The sequence below is a fragment of the Hemitrygon akajei genome, chromosome 11, assembly GCF_048418815.1.
Source record: "Hemitrygon akajei chromosome 11, sHemAka1.3, whole genome shotgun sequence".
Classification (NCBI taxonomy): Eukaryota; Metazoa; Chordata; class Chondrichthyes; order Myliobatiformes; family Dasyatidae; genus Hemitrygon; species Hemitrygon akajei.
Window position 1 is genome coordinate 162,157,909 of NC_133134.1, and position 21,357 is coordinate 162,179,265.

Sequence of the window (21,357 nt, forward strand, 5' to 3'; positions counted from 1 at the left end):
ACCCCACTTGGAGTACTGTGCTCAGTTCTGGTGGCCTCACTACAGGAAGGATGTGGAAACCATATAAAGGGTGCAGAGGAGATTTACAAGGATGTTGCCTGGATTGGGGAGCATGCCTTATGAAAACAGGTTGAGTGAACTCCGCCTTTCCTCCTTGGAGCAATGGAAGATGAGAGGGGACCTGATAGAGGTGTATAAGATGATAAGAGGCATTGATTGTGTGGATAGTCAGAGGCTTTTTCCCAGGGCTGAAATGGCTAACACGAGAGGGCACAGGTTTAAGGTGCTGGGGAGTAGGTACAGAGGAGATGTCAGGGGTAAGTTTTTTTGCTCAGAGAGTGCTGAGTGTGTGGAATGGGCTACCGGCAACTGTGGTGGAGGTGGATAGGATAGGATCTTTTAAGAGACTTTTGGATAGGTGCATAGAGCTGAGAAAAATAGAGGGCTATGGTTAAGCCTTAGTAATTTCTGAGGTAGGGACATGTTCAGCACAACTTTGTGGCTGAAGAGCTTGTACTGTGCTGTAGGTTTTCTATGTTTCCATGAGTACAAGTGAGTAAACAGTGCAGCTGAACTGTAGGAAACTGCTTCCCAACTATGCCACAACAGGAGTTCGGTCAGCACCTGATTTTTCCCTCGTTACATTCTGCTGATGTACAGTAGATAATATTCTAGAATTTTCTGACTGGCTGCATTACCGCCTGATATGGAGGCTCCAATACAGAAGATCGAAAGAGGATGCAACTATTTGCAGAATCGGCCAACTCCATTCACAGGCAATAACTTATTGAGGACATCTTCAAATGGCGATGCCTCAGGAAGGCAGCATCCATCATCGAGGACCCTCATTATCTCATTATCCAGGACATGCTCTCTGCCCATTACCACCATCAGGGTGGAGGTGCTGGAGCCCAAAGATGCGCAATCAACCTTTGAGGAATAGTTTCTTCCCCTCCACCATCAGATTACTGATTGGTCCATGAATTCTTGAACACTAACACACTATTTCAATTTAGCATTTTTTTTTACAACTGATCATAATTTTTAATTATGTATTGCACGGTACTGCTGCCACAAAACAACAGATTTCTTGATGTACGCGTGTGATAATAACCTGCTTATGTTTCTTTGAATTATGACAGTGCCTTGTTGGACAGAGTTGGGTATTCGGCTCCTCAAACCTGATGCTTGATCTGATTTTATCCTCAGCCCCTAACTCTCCACCCTGAAGCCAAAATGCATCTGAGCCTTGAATATATACTCAGTGGCCACTTGACGAGGTACACCTCAACAAGAGAATGTGAATGCAAGTATCTAATCAGCCAATCATCTGGCAGCAACTCAATGCGTAAGAGCATGCAGACATGGTCAAGAGGTTCACTTGTTATTCAGAATGGGGACAAAATGTGATCTGGGTGACTTTGACGTTGGAATGATTATTGATGCCATACACGTTGGTTTGAGCATTTCAGAAACCGTTGATCACCTGGGATTTTCATGCACAACCTTCTCCAGAGTTTACAGAGAATAGTGCGAAAAACAACAAAGTACCCTGTGTGCCGCAGTTTTGTGGTCAAAAATAGTTGGTTAATGAGAGAGATTAATGAGAATAGCCAGACTGGTTCAAGCTGACAGGAAAGCGATAGTAACTCAGATAACCATGTGTCATGACCGTGGTGTGCAGAGGAGCATCTCAACACACTACACATCGAGCCTTAAAGTGGACGAGCTACTGCAACTGACAAACGTGAACACACACTCAGTGGCCATCAGGGGCCTCCTCTGCCTGATACAGTGGCCACTGACTGTATTTGATGGCCACTTCCACAGTTCTCTGGCAAAAGAGATCCAGATCTCAGGTTGTGAAAAAGTCCCATTTGTAGGTAATGACTGGATCTGATTGATTGTGTTAAATTGACTTTAACTGTCGTCACTGCTACAATACAAGAACTTACCAACAAAGTTACACACAATAAGATATTGATCAGATAAGCCCATCTTTATTGATATTCCATTGTCGTTAACTGTATCGCCATATAATTCAAGAAACAGACAAAACATTAAATATTCCACTATGACAAAGAAAACACAATTAATGTCTAAATGATTATGCAAACTCACTCAAGGAGAGACCTTTTAAATAGGGCTGATAGAGTTATGTGATCTAATATCAAATGTCACAAAAATATTTCCCACTATCCAAAGTAAACTGAATGTCAAAATAACTTTATTATCAAAGTACATATTTACCACCAAATACAACCCCATTTTCATTATCCAATTAAATGAAGAAAAATAAAAGAAAAAGGAGTGAAATGACATTCAGTTGTCCAATCACAGAAAACTTCTACATCTATTTTACCTCTGAAATACCCCAATAAGGCAATTTATTGCAGTGTTGCCGCCTGTACCTCACCAGAGATAATACCCTCTCACCTCTCGCAATAAATTGTGCAAGCAGAGTGGCAGAATCCATTCTTGCATCTCTCTCTCTCTCTCTCTCTCTACCCCCCTTGGGCATAGGCGGGCTTCACCTGGGGAACACCTGAGCTCCAGTAAACAACTCACATTTATAAGGTAGGGTTAAATTCGCCTGAGACTATTTGGAGTCGGGGAGACAAGGAACCTCAGCTCCCCATTAAATGTCAACAGGACCATGGACAGCGTAATCAGAGACATTACCAGCTCCTCAGTAATCGATTGTACACCACAGTGTATTTGCATTGTCTACAAACCTGACCTGTTATCATTCAGACCACCCACAACATTCTTGTGTTGGCCAATCAGCACATTCTCCTTTCTCCCACATGCTTTGCCAAAGCAACTAAATGAACTTCCATGCTAATCTGAGAAAGGATGGAGTGGGGAGCAGTTGTCCATTGTTAACACCCATCAGGAACTATCAGTGGGGACACCGGACTTCCTAGTTGCAAGTCAATCACAGAATTAGTTCTGTCCTTCCATTTCCCCTACTCCATGAATTTCACAAAAGCTCAAAATGTCTTTCTTCTTTTGACTGTGATTTACTAAATCCTTTTGTCAAATGTACTACTGGTATATTTCTCATTATCACTTTCATACAATGTTATATTTACACTAAAATAAGCTTGTGAGAAGATGGTGGGCACAGACGGCTAAAGTTACTTGCAATAAGGAACCAGTGTCTGTATGCACCAGTTCACACTACATGAAAACACGATTCAGTACAAAGGACTGACCTTACCTATAATCTTCACACTTACCCCCTTGGACACTAAGCACCCCAGATTGAGTAATAACTGTGCAGTCTTTGAGAACATGGCTTCCAACGTTGACAAGTTTCCATTTCCGCAAGGATGAGATGTTTATGATGTCTGAACAAAATTCCCCATGTCATGAGGAGTGAAGAATTGGATGAGCTTGTATTTCAGAGCTGGGAATGAAGCAGGTTATGTAGGGTTTGACAGTGAAGGGTAGTACACAGGACGATCTGAATACTTATCTACAGTGTTCCTATTTAAGTCTACAAATGATATCACATCATGATGCGATTATATTAATTGAGAACTCTCAAACAATAAGCCTAATATAAACATGAAAACTCTCCATTATTGGTCAGAAATCCATACTGCTCTACAATGAAACCTGGAAACACTGGTCCATTCTCACCCTGTAATGATTGAACAGTAAGTGGCCAACGAAGTGACAGGAGAAACTAAGCTTGGCTTGAATTTTAACAGGTTTAAAGTTTATAAAAGTCACAAATCATAACTTTTAACCCCACATGTATGGGCAAGGAATTTGCATAAAATGTGTTCAGTGCACTGATTTCTACAGTGCAATTCCAGCTGCCTTTTCACAAGTTAAAAACATCCTGAGTATGTTAAATAGCAAGTGATTCCAGTGACCATTATTAAAAAGTGCAATAGCAAAATGTCACCTCAATTCCCAGTAGGAATATAAGGTGTATCTCCTCCACCCTGACGGTGACCTCAGCTTGGCTCAACAAAATGGGAGGAATATAAGGTGTATCTCCTCCACCCTGACCGTGACCTCAGCTTGGCTCAACAAAATGGGAGGAATATAAGGTGTATCTCCTCCACCCTGACCGTGACCTCAGCTTGGCTCAACAAAGTGGGAGGAATATAAGGTGTATCTCCTCCACCCTGACGGTGACCTCAGCTTGGCTCAACAAAGTGGGAGGAATATAAGGTGTTGGAACAGGAATGGGAATCAGAATTAAGAAGTTTTGGCACCAGGAAGTCCTGCTTGTGGTGGACGATACGTTAGTGTTTGACGAAGCAGCCCCCCAATTTATGATGGGTCTTACCAATGTAGAGGAAGCCTCATCGGGAGCACCGGATACAATAGACAACCCATCTGATTCACAAGTGACGTGTTGCCTCACCTGGAAGGACCGTTTAGGGCCCTGAATTGAGGAGGAGGTGTTTGGGCAGGTGCAGCCTTTAGGCCGCTTGCAGGGTTAGGTGCCTGGAGGGAAGTTAGTGGGAAGGGAGAATGGACAAGGGAATCACAGAGGGTGGCAGCGATCCCTGCAGAAAGCTGGGGGGGTGGGGTGAACTAAAGATATGTTTACTGTGAATAATGTATTCCACATTCTGCAATGTTCTGCATGGTGACACAAACTACATGGTTTACAGATTGAGGTTAGGTACCAACTGGAACAGGGAGCAATCAATTAAGAAGATATTGTGTTGAAAAAGAAATCAACTCTTCTCAACTAACTTGCTCCTAAGTCATTTAGATTTCAATTTCTTTGCATGAAGATTTCTTTTCACCATTGAAGCAAGCGCTCTGTAAACTGGGAATCAGAAAAGAACCAAGGAAACTAGGAGATTAAACCAACAAGGACGAGAAATAAAACAATTGCATGATGCACAGGAAATTCCCCAGCTTTCCTACTTGAAGAGCTACAACATTCTCTATCTACTTAAACAGCTTTATCGCTCCACGCCTGACGATGTGATTGAAAGTCACTCCTGGGCTGGTTCCAACATTGACGCAGGGTCAATATCATCATGATCCTGCAGGTAGACACAACATGCAATGATTAACCACCATTCTAAAGGGAAAAGAATATCACATCACGTTATTTAAACTTCAAAAGGGCTTAAGAAAAACAATTTCCTTGCACTTCCATACCATGCTGCCACACATCCTCCAAATCCACACTGCTCTCACCTTTCAACGAAAGCCCCTTCCACCCCCTCAGGTTTCAAATCCCTCCCACCCACCCACCTCCTCCTTGCCATTATTTCTGAGGAAGGAAAGGGGACATTTCCACAATCTCCTTTCATGACAAACGTCAATAAAACCGACACTAATATTCCCGGATTATAACAGCCAAGGACAGAAAGGATTGAGAACATCTGCAAGAGGCAATGTCTCAGGATGATGAGATCATTCAGCACCTCATCCCTCTTCCTGTTGTTGCCATTTGGCAGGAGGCACAGAGCAGCGAAAAATGAATTTTGGTAGTCACATGACTTTACAGCACTGAAACAGGCCCTATGGCCCATCCAGTCCATGCCAAACTATTAATCTGTCTAGTCTGACTGAGCTGTGCCCAGACTGTCACCCTATATACCCCTCCCATGCATATAACTATCCAAATTTCTCTTAGATGTTGAAACTAAACCCGAATCACCTCTGCTGGCCACCCATTCCTCACTCTTATCTCCCTCTGTGTGAAGAAGCTCCCCATCATGAAACCTGAAGCATTTTGCCTTTCTCCCTTAACCCATGGCCTCTTGTTCTAATCTCACACAATCTAGAAAGCCTGCTTGCATTTCCCCTATTGATACCCATCATAATTTTATCTAAATACTTGCAGAAACAATTACAGTAACACAGAGATAACCCCCTCTTTTTACCCTTGGCTTGGGTAACTTCCTGGTCGTACACCACTGGGCAAAGAGTCTCCGTGCAGCTCGTACACTCTCCTCGTCGGTCTTCTTGCAGTATGCTTGGATCAGCTGCTCTGAAAACCTTTCTGGTAGTATCTGAGATACCTGGGTGGGCACCAGAGTGAGAGAGATTAATACCCCCAACCACGAGGAGATATATAAATTTCCGAGGAAGCTGGCCACACAGCTGCTCAAGTCTATTGCAGCTTCCAGTAAGATCATGACTAATCTGTTGTAACTTCCAATCCACAATCTTGACTACTCACAGTGACCACCCACCAGTTTATCATGCCTTTGTCTTGAAAATACTCAAGTTCTCTACTTCAAAGAAAAAAGTTCCAAGTATGCATGATCACTGAAAGAAAAGGCTTTGCCTCACCTCTTAAATGAGCAACCATCTATTTAAAAAAAATAAACGCCTAGTCCTAGTTTCAAAAAGAAAACATCCTTTCCACTTCAACCCTGGTAAGCCCTGTTGTACTGTATGTTTCAAACGACTCTCCTCTCACATTTATAAAGTCCGGGAAGTGCATGTTCAGCCTGTCCAGACTATCCTGTTATGACAACCAGACCACAATGAGCTTCCTAGAGCAACGGAGCAAGGTTCAGATCGCAGACACACCAAGTACAGGCTGAATCCCAGGGAGATGGCCAGTATCTCCAGAGACGATGATGGCTGGGAAGCAAACTGAAAACAGTGGAAAGCCCACAACGAGAGCCCCAGTCTCAACCCCAACAGTGGCCGGTGCAAGGCTGGAAGGAAACGAGTTCACACGCTGCTTCCGTGGCCAGATGTGTTTATACCTCCGATGCTCGGGGGGTTACCTGCTCTCTTCTGATTTTGAAGGCCTTGTCAGGGTCATTCTTGCAGTAGAATCGAACATTATTAATGGGGTTTTTCTCTTTCATCCCATAGTTCATTGGAATAACCTAGTGTGAGAAATTTTAGTTATATTTATTCACAGTAAAAATCAAATTACTCTCTCGTAAATAGCAACAAACTAAAACGAACTCTATTTTTTATCACATTGGTCACAAGCCCATCGATTATAACAGTTACTCTATTGATAGAAGTGCAGCCTCTTAGTTCCACAGCGCAGGCTCAATCCCAAACTCCTGTACAGAGATTATACAATTTCCCTGTGAACACGCAAATTTCCCGGAGGTGCACCAGTTCCTCCCACATCCCAATGACGATCGGGTTAAATGTCTGTGGTAAATTACACCTACAGAGTGGTTAAGTGATAGGATCTGGGGGCATTTGATGGAAGTAAGGGAAGAATCAAATAAGGTATGTGCACAGGTGTTTGGTGATTGCCACAGAATCAGTAACCTGGCTTTAATCCTGACGTCAGGTACTGTCTATGTGGAGTTTGCATGCTCTCCCGTAACCAAGGGGAATTCATTGGGGTCTCAGATTTTCTCCCAAATCCCAAACTGTGCATATTTGTAGATTAAATGACCACTGTAACATACCCTTGGTGTGTAGGTGTGTGCTGGAATCTGTACTGAGTTAATAGGAACATGTGGAGAATAAAATATGTGAGGGTAGGATTAGGTAAATGGGTACTTGAATACTGGCCAAAGGGTTTGTTTCCATAATGGTACAATCTGCCAGATGTATAGAGAACTCTCCTCTCCATCATTAACAAGCCAGTACTCACATTTACAATGAGATCTTTTGCCTCGAGCTTAACGTCCCTTTCTGAGGGAAGAGCTGTAACCACTTCAGCCTTCAGATTAGCAATCTCCTCCTGATGGAGAGGGAACATTTCAAATGAGTCTGGTTAAATTTGTAAATGTACAAATAAAATCCAATGTACAATAAAACATCGCCTGCAGTCTGTGACAGTCAATACCTACAGGACTTGTATTGTTACAAATGACCGTTTAGGGATAGCAAACGTTTTTGAGAGCATATGCCCAAATTCTCTCGAATGCCATTACAATTTTGAGCAGAGATTATCAATGATTGATGAATTAGTAACAATAATTATGGCCTTTTCCCCCCAAAGAAATGAGTCCTGTTGCTTATTTACGTGCATTCATCGTGTAACGTCCTGGTTAAGATTTTTACGATGCTGTAGGTATTTCATTTTAGCAGTTCTCTAAGAGCAGTCTGTTCTGCTTTTAGCACGTTTGGGCTTGAGCTAAAGATAAGAGACTATGTTATTCAACTTAGGAACGTTGTGTCAGCCAATCAGGATGGTGGAATTGGGAGAAGGTTCCAGAGAACACTGCGTGGAGAGGCTTTTGTGATGGACACTGTGGTGTGGGTTGAGGTACTTTCTGGGGGGGAGATGGGAGAAGACAGGAGGGAAGATGGCTGAGGATGCCATCTCTGTTGCACAAGGTGCTTTGTTCAGATGAATGGCTTCAAGGAGGAAGGGCCAATACCACCCATGGGGAGCCTGCATACGGAATAAGGTAGATGAACCCGTAGCACAGTTACAGATTAGCATGTATGACATTGTGGGCAACACTGAATTCAGGTTTCAAGAAAATCATAGCTAGGAGCATTATGTTGATGGATACACATTGTATCGAAAGGACAGGTAGGTAGGCAGAGGGAGTGGGTGGCTTTGTTGGAAAAAATGCAATCAAATGATTAGAAAGAGGTAACATAGGATCGAAAGGTGTACAATCATAGTGGGTCGAGCTCAGAAACTGCAAAGGTAAAAAGATCCTGATAGGAGTTCTATATAGACCCCAAACCGTAGCAAAGATGTGACTTACAAATTAAAACAGGAAATAGAAAATGTATGTCAAAAGGGCAAGGTTATGATAGTCATGGGGGATTTCAATATGCAGGTAGATTGGGAAAATCAGGTTGATGTTGGATTTCAAGAAGGGGAGCTTGTAGAATGCCTACAAGATGTCATTTTAGAGCAGCTCATGGTCGAGCCCACAAGGGGATCGGCTATCCTGGATTGGATGTTGTGCAATGAACTAGAATTGATTAGAGAGCATAAGGTAAAGGAATGCCTAGGAGCCAGTGATCACAATTGATAGAATTCACCCAGCTATTTGAGAAGGAGAAGCTAATGCCAGATGTATCAGTATTACAGTGGAATAAAAGGAATTGCGGAGTTATGAGAGAGGAGCTGGCCAAAACTGACCAGCCTATGTGGACCTCCGGTGCACCTATTGAGCGGCGATCTCGAGCAGCATCAGAGGTCAATGGATACAATTAAATATTCCCATTTCATCCTGATACAGCTGAGAATCACAAGCGCGTCCAAGGTCTGTACAGTTAGTAAAGATGTTGCAATGCAATTGAATAAACTATCACTGCTTAAAACCAATGGAAACAAAGCTGACTGTAGCCACACTTCTCACTGGATTCGTGTTGGAAACATGGCTGCAGGTCAGGAATACAAGTGCGTTTAAGAAAATGGAGCTGTAGACTCACAATATCAACTATCTTAGAAACATAGAAAACCTACAGCACAATACAGGCCCTTCAGCCCACAAAGTTGTGCCAAACTTGTCCCTACCTTAGAAATTACTAGAGTTACCCCTAGCCCTCTATTTTTCTAAGCTCCATGTACCTATCCAAAAGTCTCTTAAAAGACCCTATCGTATCCAACGCCATGGATGAACTATGAGGTATGTCATCTACTGAGGGATAAATCAGTAGTGTTTAAATCTGGTGACACAGCTCTGTACAAGAAAACTAGATATGATTTGTGGAGGGCGAATTCAAGAGCAAAGAGACAATTCTGAGCAAGGTTGGAGGTGACATCCGATGCATGTCAACTCTGGCAGGTTTGCATGACATTACTTCCTAGAAAGTGAAACCCAACAGCATGAATGGCAATGCTGCTTCACTACTAGATGAGCTCAAAGCCTTCTATGCCCGCTTTGAAAGAGATGTATAACTACAGCTGTGAAAATCTCTGCAACACCTGGTAACCCTGTGATCTCTATCTCAGAGGCCGATGTTAGGCTGTCTTTAAGGAGGATGAACCCTCACAAGGCGGAAGGTCCCAATGGAGTACCTGGTAGGATTCTGAAAACTTGTGCCAACCAGCTGGCGGGAGTAATCAAGGACATTTTCAACCTCACTGCTATGATCACAAGTTCCCACCTACTTCAAAAAGGTGACAACTATACCAGTGCTTAAGAAGAGTGGTGTGATCTGCTTTAATGACTACCACACAGTAGCACTCGCATCTACAGTGATGAAATTCTTTGAGAGGTTGATCATGGCCAGAATCAACTCTTGCCTCAGCAAAAACCTGGACCCACTGCGATTTGCCTATAACCACAATAGGTCTACAGCAGATGCAATCTCAATGGCTTTTCATACAGCCTTAGTTCACCTGGACAATAAGAACGCCTGTCGAGATGCTGTTTGTTGACTATAGCTCAGCCTTTTACACCATCATTCCCACAATCCTAACCAATAGGTTACAGTAGCTGGGTCTCTGTATATCCCTACGAAATTGGATTCCATGTTGGAAACGTGGCTGTAGGTCGGGAATAGAAGTGCGTTTAAGGAAATGGATTTGCAGACTCCTAATACTAACTATCTAGCTGGCAAACCTACAGTCTCTAGTGAATAAAATTGAAGATCTCAGCACTAGGGTGCTGTATCAGAGAACATTAGCCGGATTAGTGATTCAGATTGACAGGTTTAATATACACCATCAGGATAGGACTATTGATGTCTGAAAAGCAGGGGTGGAGGTGTGTGCCTCATGATCAACTCCTCTTGGTGCACAAACATACAGTGCTGACCCAATTCTGCTCACCAGAACTGGAATATCTTGCAATTAAGAGCTTTCCAGTTTACCTGCTGCAGGATATTTCTGTGATCATTTTGGAACTAGTGTACTTTCCACCTCAACCAATGTCAAACAGGCTTTAGATGATCTGAGCAATGGGATCAACGTGCACAAAACAGCAGAAATTGATGCCTTCATCATCATTTTGGGGGATTTTAACTAGGCCAGCCTGAAAAACTCACGAAATAATTACCATCATCAAATCATTTGTAGTACAAGAGGAAACAACACATTGGACCATTGTTACACCATCATCAAGAATGCCTTCCATGCTGTTTCATGCGCTCACTATGGAAAGTCTGATCATCTGGCTGTACTTCTACTCCCTGAGTGTAGGCAGCACCAGTAGTGAGGACCCAGAAGCTATGGACAAGGGAAGATGGGAGTGGTTGTAGGACTGCTTTGAATCGGTAGACTGGACTGTATTCGGAGATTCGTCTGTGAATCGGGATGAGTATGAAGCAATTGTTACCGACTTTAGTTCACCTGGAAGTAGTATTCTAAAGGCAGGATGATGCAACCCTGGCTGACAAGAGAAGTCCAAGGCAACATAAAAGCCAAAGAGAGAGCATTTAATACAGCAAAAATCAGTGGGAAGTTAGAGGATTGGGAATCTTTCATAAACAAACAGAAGGCAACTAGAAAGTCATAAAGAAGTAAAAGTTGGATTATGAAATTAAGCTTGCCAATAATATTAAAGATGACACCAAAAGTTTCTTTGATAGATCAAAGTGTAAAAGAGAAGTGAGAGTAGATATTGGACCACTGGAAAATTATGCTGGGGAAGTAGTAAATGAGGGACATCGAAATGGCCGATGAACTGAATAAGTATTTTGCATCAGTCTTCTCTGTGGAGGACACTGGCCGTAGGCTGGAAGATTGAGAGCGTAGGGGACAGAAGTGAGTAAAGTTGCCCTTACTAGGGAGAAGGTGCTTGAGAAACTGAAAGGTCTGAAGGTAGATAAGCCACGTAGATCAGATAGTGTACACTCCAGGGTTCCGATGGAGGTGGCTGAAGAGATTGTAGAGGCATTAGTATTGCTCTTTCAAGAATCGATGGATTGTAGCATGGTTACAGAGGACTGGAAAGTTGCAGATGTCACTCCACTCTTCAAGAGAGGGGAGAGGCAGAAGGAAGAAAATTACAGGCCAGTTAGTTTGACCTCAGTGGTTGGAAAACTGTTGGAATTGATTGTTAAGGTTGTGGTTTCCGGTACTTGGAGGCACATGATAAAATAGGGTGTCGTAGGCATGATTCCCTTCAGAGAAAATTTTGCCTGATAAATTTAGTGGAATTCTTTGAAGAAATAACAAGCAGGTTAGACAAATGAGAATTGGAGTATGTTATCTACTAGGATTTTCAGAGGGTTTTGACAAGTGAGGCTGCTTAACAAGTTAAAAGCCTGTTGTATTACAGGAATTACATTACCATGGATAGAGCATTGGCTAATTGGCAGGAGGCAAAGAGTGGGAATAAATTTAGCTTTTTCGGGTTTACTGCTGGTGACAAGTGGTGTTCCATGAGGCGTGTGTTGAGACTGCTTCTTTTTACATTATACATCAATAATTTGGATGACAGAATTGATGGCTTTGTGGCCAGGTTTACAGACAATATGAAGATAGGTGGAGGAGCAGGTAGTCTGAGGAAGCAGAGAGGCTACAGAAGGACTTAGACAGATTGGGGAATGGACAAAGAAATGGTAGGTGAAATACAGTGTTGGGAAGGGTACAGTCATGCACTTTTGTAGAAGAAATAGAAGTGTAGACTATTTTCGAAATGGAGAGAAAATTTTAAAATCTGAGGTGCAAAGGAACTTGGGTGTCCTCACACAGGACTCCCTGAAGGTGAAGTTGGTGGAGAGGAAGGCAAATGCAATGTCAGCATTCATTTGGAGAAGATTATAATATAAAAGCAAGAATGTAATGTTAAGGCTGCTAATGTTAATGTTAAAGTGCTGGTGAGGCCTCATTTGGAGTTCTGTGAGCGGTCTTGAGCCCCTTATCGCAGAAAGGATCTGCTGTCATTGGAGACGTTTCAATGGAGGTTCACAAAAATGATTCCAAGATTAAAAGGCTTATCATATGAGGAGCATTTAATGGCTCTGGGCCAAAAATCACTGGAAATCAGAGAACGAGGGGAGATCTCAGTGAAACCTAACCAATGTTATAAGGCCTTGACAGAATAGTTTTAGAGAGAATGTTTCATCTGGATTGGGAGTCTAAGAGTGGAATAGAGGGATGTCCACTTAGAATGGAGATAAAGAGGAATATTTTTAGCCAGAGTGTGGTGAATATGTGGAACTTATTGCCACATGCAGCTGTGAAGGCCAAGTCATTGGGGTATATTTGGGGCAGATGAGTCAGTGCCTGAAGGGATATGGGAGAAGGCAGGAAATTGAGAGAAATGCATCAGCCATGACAACATGGCAGAGCAGGCTTGAATCAAGAGTGTTGGATCAAACATGGCTTTCACTGGAAGCTGAATTCATGGTGCAGGTATCAAACACATGGAAAAGTACCAGTGTAAGGGGCTTTGATGGGTATAAAAGGGGCACCTGTTTGGTGCAAGAGCTGAGTGTTTTGTCCAAGGCTAGACCACGGCTTGAATCAGGGGTGTAATAGGTGCAGGAACATGATGCTGAGGTAGAACAGCCATAATGTTGAATAGCAGAGAGCCTCAAAGGGCTAAAACTATTACACCTGACTCATGCAATCTCAGCTCGTTTCAAGGGAAGGTTCACTGCCTTCTGGTTGTGGGAGTAATAGAGAATTGAGGCAGAGAATACCAGCCCGTAATAATTACCCGTTTAATAGTTTTCCCTTCTTCAGCCTGTGTCTGCCCAATACATTTGTACAGGTTGCGGTTTATAATGTTGTTCAGGATTGTCCGTGCCTCTTCCAGCTCAGGTTTAGAGGAATTCAGAATCTGTTCAAAGATACTGTCTGTAAAAACAAAATACAAGATCAAAGAAAAACATTTTATAACAGCATGTAATTGCAATTGATCTAACAAACTTTTGTTTCTGGTTGACTTAAAGTGAATTAGGAAGATAAATGTGTGATTTGTCCCTATTAGCAATAGAGTTCTACAGTTATACAGCAATTCAGCACAGACCCAGGCCTATCTTGTACATGTCAAACTGATATTCTGTCGAGTCACTTTGGTCTGTACCTGTACCATAGTCTTGTAAGGAAAAAGTTCAATGTGATTCCTACTTGTTATACACTAAAATAAAATGGAAATCTGAAAGACAAAATGGTGCTAATTTGCAGTGCGATTATTTAGGAGAGTACAAGAGACCCAGTCCACAGCAAAGTTTGAGAAAATTAAGGGAGTACACGTGTACAGCCATAACAGTGGAATGTAGTGGCACTCAAGGCGCTACAAAAGGAACACACGGAGGCAGAGAGATCTGAACTCGGAATGGTTTTAGTGATTCAAACTCGCGCGCTTAAAACCCCCTTCCCATGGGTCCCTGCGAACAGCGGGGAGGACGTGACATCAGACCATCCCTGGAAGGTCCGCCCCGAGCAGGACATGCGTCTGCTCGCAGCTTCTGATGGCGTTTCGAGCCCCGTGTTTGCGGACCGCCACACCCCCTCCCCCCCCCCCTTCCCCCCCCAGAAACGTCCATCAGGGGAGTGGAGCCCCCAGTCTGTGTGGCTTGCCTGGGTGGCCGGCCCTGCCAGCGCGGTGTGGGTACCCTTACTGGTTGCTCAATGCCCAAGTGCGCCGGTTTGAGGCGGTCCACTGTAAAAGTCTCCACCCGGCCCCCCACCTCCACGACACACGTGGTTCCGTTGTGCCGGATCACCCTGAAGGGTCTGTCGTATGGCCGCTGTAGAGGTGACCTGTGCATGCCCCTGTGAATAAAAACATACTCACAGTCTCGGAGGTCTTTAGGGGTGAAGGATGGCGTGGGACCATGGCTGGAGGTCGGGACCGGCGCTAGGGTCCCTACCCTGTCCCGCAGCCTCGTTAGCACCGCAGCTGGAGTTTCTTCCGAACCTCGGGCCTCTGGTACGAACTCGCCTGGGACTGTCAGGGGGGCGCCGTGGACCATTTCCGCCGAGGAGATGCCCAGGTCCTCCTTGGGGGCTGTGCGGATGTCCAGTAGGACCCAGGGAAGCTCGTCTGACCAGTTTGGGCCCCTGAGGCGTGCCATCAGGGCCGACTTGAGATGCCGGTGGAATCGCTCTACCAAACCATTGGACTGGGGATGGTATGCCGTGGTGTGATGCAGCTGGGTGCCCAGGAGCTGCGCCAGTGCTGTCCACAAACCAGACGTGAACTGCGCCCCTCTGTCGGAGGTGATGTCCGTTGGGAGGCCGAACCTGGCGATCCAGTTTGCAATGAGCGCCCTGGTGCAGGACTCAGTGGACGTGTCTATGAGCGGTACGGCTTCCGGCCATCTGGTGAACCTGTCTACCATGGTAAAGATATACCTGGCACCCCGGGAGACTGGCAGGGGGCCGACAATGTCCACGTGGATGTGTTGGAACCTCCTGTGCATCGGCTGGAACTGCTGGAGTGGAGCCTTCACATGCCGCTGGACTTTGGCGGTCTGGCAGTGTACGCAGGTCCTGGCCCAGTGTCCGACCTGTTTGCGCAAACCGTGCCAGACGAATGTGTCTGCTACCAGCTTGATGGACGCCTGGATGGACGGGTGGGCCAGGTCGTGCAGCGTGTCGAACACCCGGTGCCTCCATGCCGCTGGTACCACAGGTCAGGGTTCACCGGTAGACACGTCACACAGGAGTCGATCCGCTACCGGGCCGATGGAGACGTCCTCCAACTGGAGCTCCAAAACGGCGGTGCAGTAAGCCGGGATCTCGGGGTCCGACCCTTGTGCTTCCGCCAGTGCTGCGTAGTCTGTTCCTGAGGACGATATGCCTACTGAGTGGAGGCAGGGGCAAGACAGTGTGTCGGCGACAACGTTATTTTTCCCTGCAATGTGGCGGACGTCCATGGTGAATTCCGAAACAAAGGACTGGTGCCTCTGCTGCCGAGCCGACCATGGGTCCGATACTTTCTCCAGTGCGAAGGTGAGGGGCTTGTGGTCCGTATACTCGGTGAACTCCCTTCCCTCGAGGAAGTACCGGAAATGCCGGATAGCCAGGTAGAGCGCTAGCAACTCTCTGTCGAAGGCGCTGTACTTCACCTCTGGTGGCCATAGGTGCCGGCTGAAGAAAGCGAGTGGTCGCCACTGGTTCTCAACGAGCTGCTCCAGGACTCCGCCGACTGCCGTGTCCGAAGCGTCGACTGTGAGTGCCGTGGGTACATCGACTCTCGGGTGCACTAGGAGGGCCACCCTTGCCAGCGCCTCCTTGGCCTGCTTGAACGCCTCCGTGGACTCCGCGTCTCATGCCACTTCTTTGACCTTGCCGGCCATCAGGAGGAACAAGGGTCTCATGATGCGGGCCACCGACGGCACGAACTGATGATAAAAGTTGACCATCCCCATGAACTCCTGCAGGCCCTTGACCGTGCTGGGCTTGGGGAACTGGCGGATGGACTGGACCTTGTCCGGTAGGGGAACTGCACCATGCCGGTTGACTCTGTGGCTCAAGAAGTCGATCTCCGTCAGCCCGAACTGGCACTTTGCCAGATTGATTGCCAGTCCGTGGTCGCTCAGGTGTTGGCAGAGCTGGCGCAAATGTGCCACGTGCTCTTGGTGTGAACTGCTGGCCACCAGGATATCGTCCAAGTAAATGAAAACGAAATCCAGGCCACGTCCCACCGAGTCCATGAGCCTCTGGAAAGTTTGGGCTACATTCTAGAGACCAAAAGGCATCCTCAGGAATTCGAACAAGCCAAATGGGGTGATGAGGGCTGTCTTGGGCACGCCGTTGTGGTGCACTGGGATCTGATGGTATCCCTGGACCAGGTCAATTTTGGAGAAGATGGTCGCTCCGTGCAGGTTCACCGTGAAGTCCTGGATGTAGGGTACCGGGTATCTGTCGGCGGTTGTGGCGTCGTTGAGCCTTCTGTAGTCTCCACAGGGCCTCCATCCTCCTGTGGACTTGGGCACCACGTGCAGTGGGGATGTCCACGGGCTGTCTGAGCGGCGTACGATTCCCATCTCTTCCATCTTACAGAACTCCTCCTTGGTGAGGTGGAGCTTGTCAGGTGGGAGCCTGCGAGCTCGGGCGTGCAGCTGCGGTCCTTGCGTGGAGATGTGGTGCTGCACGCCTTGCTTGGGGTTGGCTGTGGAGAACTGCGGGGTGACTATGGAGGGGAATTCTGCCACCAGGTGGAGGGCTGGTAGCTTGGCTTCTCCGAGCTGGAAAGTCTGGAATGTCTCGGTGTGGACCAAACGCCGGCCTTTCAAGTCGACCAGGAGGCAGATGGCTCGTAGGAAATCTGCCCCTAGTAGTGGCTGTGACACCGCCGCCAACGTGAAAGTCCAAGTGAAACGGCTGGACCCGAAATGCAGTGAGATAGTTCGCAGGCCTTACGTCCGAATACTGGTACCATTTGCGGTGGTGAGTTCGGGGCCTGGGGCCGCGTTACGAGTGTCCATGTTCGAGGGGGGAAGCACGCTGACTTCGGCCCTGGTATCTACCAGGAAGTGCCGCCCAGAGATACAGGAGGCTGTCTCGGTAGCCAGCCATTGTAGCCATTAGTGACGGCTGGCCCCGGTGTTTCCCGGAAAAGTACATGGTGGACGGCAGCGGCACGCGCCTGAACTCCATCTTTGGTGATAGAAACACCATTGCTCCGAACTGTCGACTTGTCTCCCCCTGGGTCTTGGCGGCTTCGGCTGCGGGTCCTGGGCTTTGGGGCATGCAATCGTGGCTAGGCCAATGGAGGCTGCTTCACGTTGCTTGCTCTGCCAAAGGACGTCTGCTTTAGTCACGACCCCACGCAGATTGCTGAAATCCTCACCCATGAGGAGGCGGCGAACGTCCTCTGGCATTTGCTCGAGGAACAACAGTTCGAATAGAAGGCACGGCTTATGGCCGTCCAGGAGCGCCAGCATATCATTCATGAGCTCGGATGGCTCCATGTGTAGGAGCCGCGCGGCCTGTTAGCAGCGGGAGAGTCCGAAGCGCCTTAAGGGTAGTTGTCCTCCATTGGCGGCTGGCGTAGGAAGTCAATGATCCGGCCTGCCGTCTCCTGGTCAAGCGCGCTGTCCACGTAGTAGTACCGAGTGGCGTCGGCCGTAATGTCTCTGGTATTGAAATGGGCCTCAGCCCGCTCGAACCAAACGTGGGGCTGAGTGGCCCAGAACGTCGGAAGTTTCAGAGCGACCGCGCTGTGCGAGTTGCTCGAACTCATGGCTGGCTGCGGAGTCGCCGGTTGCAGATGCCGTCTGGGACGTTGGGGTCACCAATGTAGCGGCGTGCAAGGCGCTACAAAAGGAACACACGGAGGCAGAGAGAGCTGAACTCGGAATGGTCAAACTCGCGTGCTTAAAACCCCCTTCCCATGGGTCCCTGCGAACAGCGGGGAGGACGTGACGTCAGACCGTCCCCGGAAGGTCCGCCCCGAGCGGGTCATGCGTCTGCTCGCAGCTTCCGATGGCGTTTCGGGCCCCGTGTGCGAGGACCGCCACAGGAAGATGGTGAAAACATGACTTTCACTGGAAGCTGAATTCATGGTGCAGGTATCAAACACATGGAAAAGTAGCAGTGTAAGGTGTTTTGATGGGAATAAAAGGGGCACCTGTTTGGTGCCAGAGCTGAGTGTTTTGTCCAAGGCTAGACCACGGCTGGTGGTTAGCATTGTCACAGGGAACAGTACATTGAGAGAGTCAGAGTATGTCGAGTCAGAATTAAAGTTAGACTTAGAGAGAGGAGAGGCTGCGTGAAAGTCTGTCGGCATTCCACAGATCAGCTCATTTAGAGGATGATAACTATTATTTTTATTTCTGTATTGCTATTACTGCAATTGAGATTTGTTTTAAATTCTTAAAATTATTTAAAAATTCATTATGTGCTTTTTCCTGGTTCAGATCAGGGTTTCACATATATATTCCTAAACCAATGAGATGACACACATGTGCAAGGCCACAAGTAAACACCATTGGAACAAGCACAAACACATTACAAAAGGGAAAACAAATCTCAGTAGCAGCAAGAGTAGCAGTACAGAAATCAAAAAATTACTTGTCATCCTCTAAATTAGTTGAACTGCAGAATGCTGACAAAGAACAACGGACTCAGCACCGATCCCTGCGCCACCCTAGTCACAGGCCTCCATTTAGCGAGGCAACAATTTACAAACTACTCTCAGGGTTCACCTATGAAACCGATGTAAAATCCAATTTACTAACTCATCCTGAATGTTGTTAACGGTCTCCGAGTTCTGCGTCCAAGGAGTTTGTACTTTTCCAAACAAAAAGGAATAATTTTACATTCATTTAGAAAAGTGGTTAGTGATGTACATTTTTCTGCTTAAGATCTCTTAATGTTATAGTTTTAGACTGCAGCCCCTGAGACCAACCATAACATGAAAAATGAAGTCAAGGAACTCTTGGAATTCAATTCCATGGCACAGCATGTTTGTCAATGGAATACCCATCTGCTGAGTACATTGCCCACAGATGTGGACTTTTGTAAGGGAATCAAGGAATACAGAGATAGTGCAGAGATAGAATTTCTGCCATGGTCTTCAATAGTAGAGAATGTTCGATGGGCCAAATGGCCTTCTGTTACTCTGGATTCTTACTTTCTTCACTTGTTTGAAGAGAAGGTCTCACTGCCTTCTGCCTGGAGGAGTAATCAGAAGGTGCAGTGATGTGTACGTAGTGAAGTTCCGGAACAGCCACTGTTCCTCAACCATTTGGTTCTTGAAGCAGCTGACACAAGCCTAGTCACCCCATTTACCAATACTATCACCAGATCGATTGTGTATAATATGCTTTATTTTGCAGTTACTGCCTATTACCCAGCTGGTGTTTAGGGCAGCAAAGAAGGTCCATTGTCTCTGTCTGTCCTTGGCCATCTTCTCTATTGTGCCCCAGATGTAACTCAGGGTCCTCATTTCTGCCTCAATGATGTGGCATCAAGTTGTCTTTGGTCTCTTGTGTTTCCTCCACCCTTCAGGGGTCCAGTGAAGTTCTGTCCTGATGATGAAGTTGGCCTCTCTTATCATCATGTGCCAAATCCATCTCCAATGTCTCCTCATGATGATTGTGGCCAGGTCCTCTTGATAACACTGAAAGAGAAGGGCATGGTTGGAGATCCTTCTTGGCCATAAAATACAGAGTTCGTTCCGGAGGATCATTGTATGAAATGATGACCGTTTGGCATTGAGCTCACCTGGAAGTGAAGTTCTGCTGTCCCCAATGACACAAAATTTTACTTTGTCGGCCATTATAGCATTCAAACCCTGCCACAGCTGTTGAACATCCCTCTTTGATTCCAGTCTAGTCTGGAATCTCCACTTTGCCTGAGAGACAGCTTTGCAGAGATCATACCTGCACCTTTTGTAGCATTCTCGATCTCCAAACTTGAATGCCTTTAATCCGGCTCTCAGAGCATTCCAGATTTCATTGTTCATCCAGGGCTTCTGATTGGCAAAAACCCTGAAGGATTTTGTGGGGACACACTCATCCATTGCTGTTTTAATAAAGTTTGTAATGACTCTGGCATAGTCACTCAGCACCTCAGATGAGTTCCAACACGGCCCAGTTCACTGACTCAAGGCAATCCTGTAGCCGTTCCTCTGCCTCCCGAAACCACCTCTTACTTGTCTTGATCTCTGGAGTCTTGCTCTTTAGTCACTGTCTGTATTCAGGTAGCGGAGGTGCAGCCAAATGATCCGACTTGCCAAAACATGGTCTCCGGAATGAACGATAGGCATTCTGTGTCATAGTGTAGCAGTAGTCTAGTGCGTTGGGACCTCTGGTGCAACAGGTGACATGCTAGTGATAATTGGGCAGAGTTTCCTTCAAACTGGTTAAAGTCACTGACTATAACTTACAATGCATCAGGATGGTCCGTTTCTTCTTCACAGATAGCTTCATGCAGTTTCACAAATGTTTGCTTACAGGATCATGGATGAGATCTCCATGTGGAATGGTCTGCATTTAATTATTAATTGTCCTCATTCAGGTGACAAGAAGTTGAAATAAGCCCAACGTTGATCCACTTAAGAGAATTGACTAAAAAGCTTATGCTGACACCTTTTCCCTTCTCAGAGTTGAAAGTTTGATATATTCTGAAAATTATAAAATCTTCCGCTTGTACCACTGCGTCAGGGGTGTCTACATTTAACCAGGTTTCAGTGCAACAACAACTGAGATCTGCCTTATCTGCCTCTGAGACAGCAGCCTTGCCCTGAGATTGTCAATCTTATTTTCCAGTGACTGCACATTCGCCAACAAGATGCTGGGTAGAGGAGGCCTCATTCCCCTGCACTTCAGCCTGGTTTGAATTCAATCTCTCCTGCCGTGTTTTCAGCCATGCTGTTGACCCTTAAAGGCGCCACTGCCCTTAACTGGTCCATATTCAACTGTCGAACGTGAGCTCTGAAGATCATTGATGTCATTTCATTCTCTGTTGTTAAGAGGAAATTTATATTCTGCAGATGCCGTAAGAGTGGTTCAAAAGGAGTATATTTAAGAGGAAAACTAGTACAATTTCCTGCAGCCCGCTGAGAGTCGCCAATGTACACCAGTGGCATCTTGGAGTGGGCCATTGATCAGCCTGTT

The 21,357-nt window shown here is 46.1% G+C and overlaps 1 protein-coding gene across 3 annotated transcripts in view; it reads right to left on the bottom strand.

Moving 5' to 3' along the window:
* Positions 1-1,993: 1,993 nt before the first annotated feature.
* Positions 1,994-21,357, bottom strand: part of LOC140736205 (deoxynucleoside triphosphate triphosphohydrolase SAMHD1-like) — a 34,154-nt gene continuing 14,790 nt past the window's right edge. The window contains exons 9-14 of one of the 3 annotated variants that reach the window (XR_012100904.1): positions 13,500-13,639; positions 7,571-7,660; positions 6,732-6,836; positions 5,874-6,011; positions 4,095-5,024; positions 1,994-3,970 (exon numbers count right to left, since the gene is read on the bottom strand). Coding sequence is in view for 2 of the 3 variants with exons in the window: in XM_073062115.1 (XP_072918216.1) it covers positions 4,974-5,024; positions 5,874-6,011; positions 6,732-6,836; positions 7,571-7,660; positions 13,500-13,639; positions 14,583-15,210 (1,152 nt within the window). In the remaining variant the exon portion in view is untranslated. Of the gene's footprint in view, positions 5,025-5,873; positions 6,012-6,731; positions 6,837-7,570; positions 7,661-13,499; positions 13,640-14,582; positions 16,180-21,357 lie in introns of those variants that run through there. The other 2 variants (XM_073062115.1, XM_073062114.1) reach the window with 2 other exon arrangements.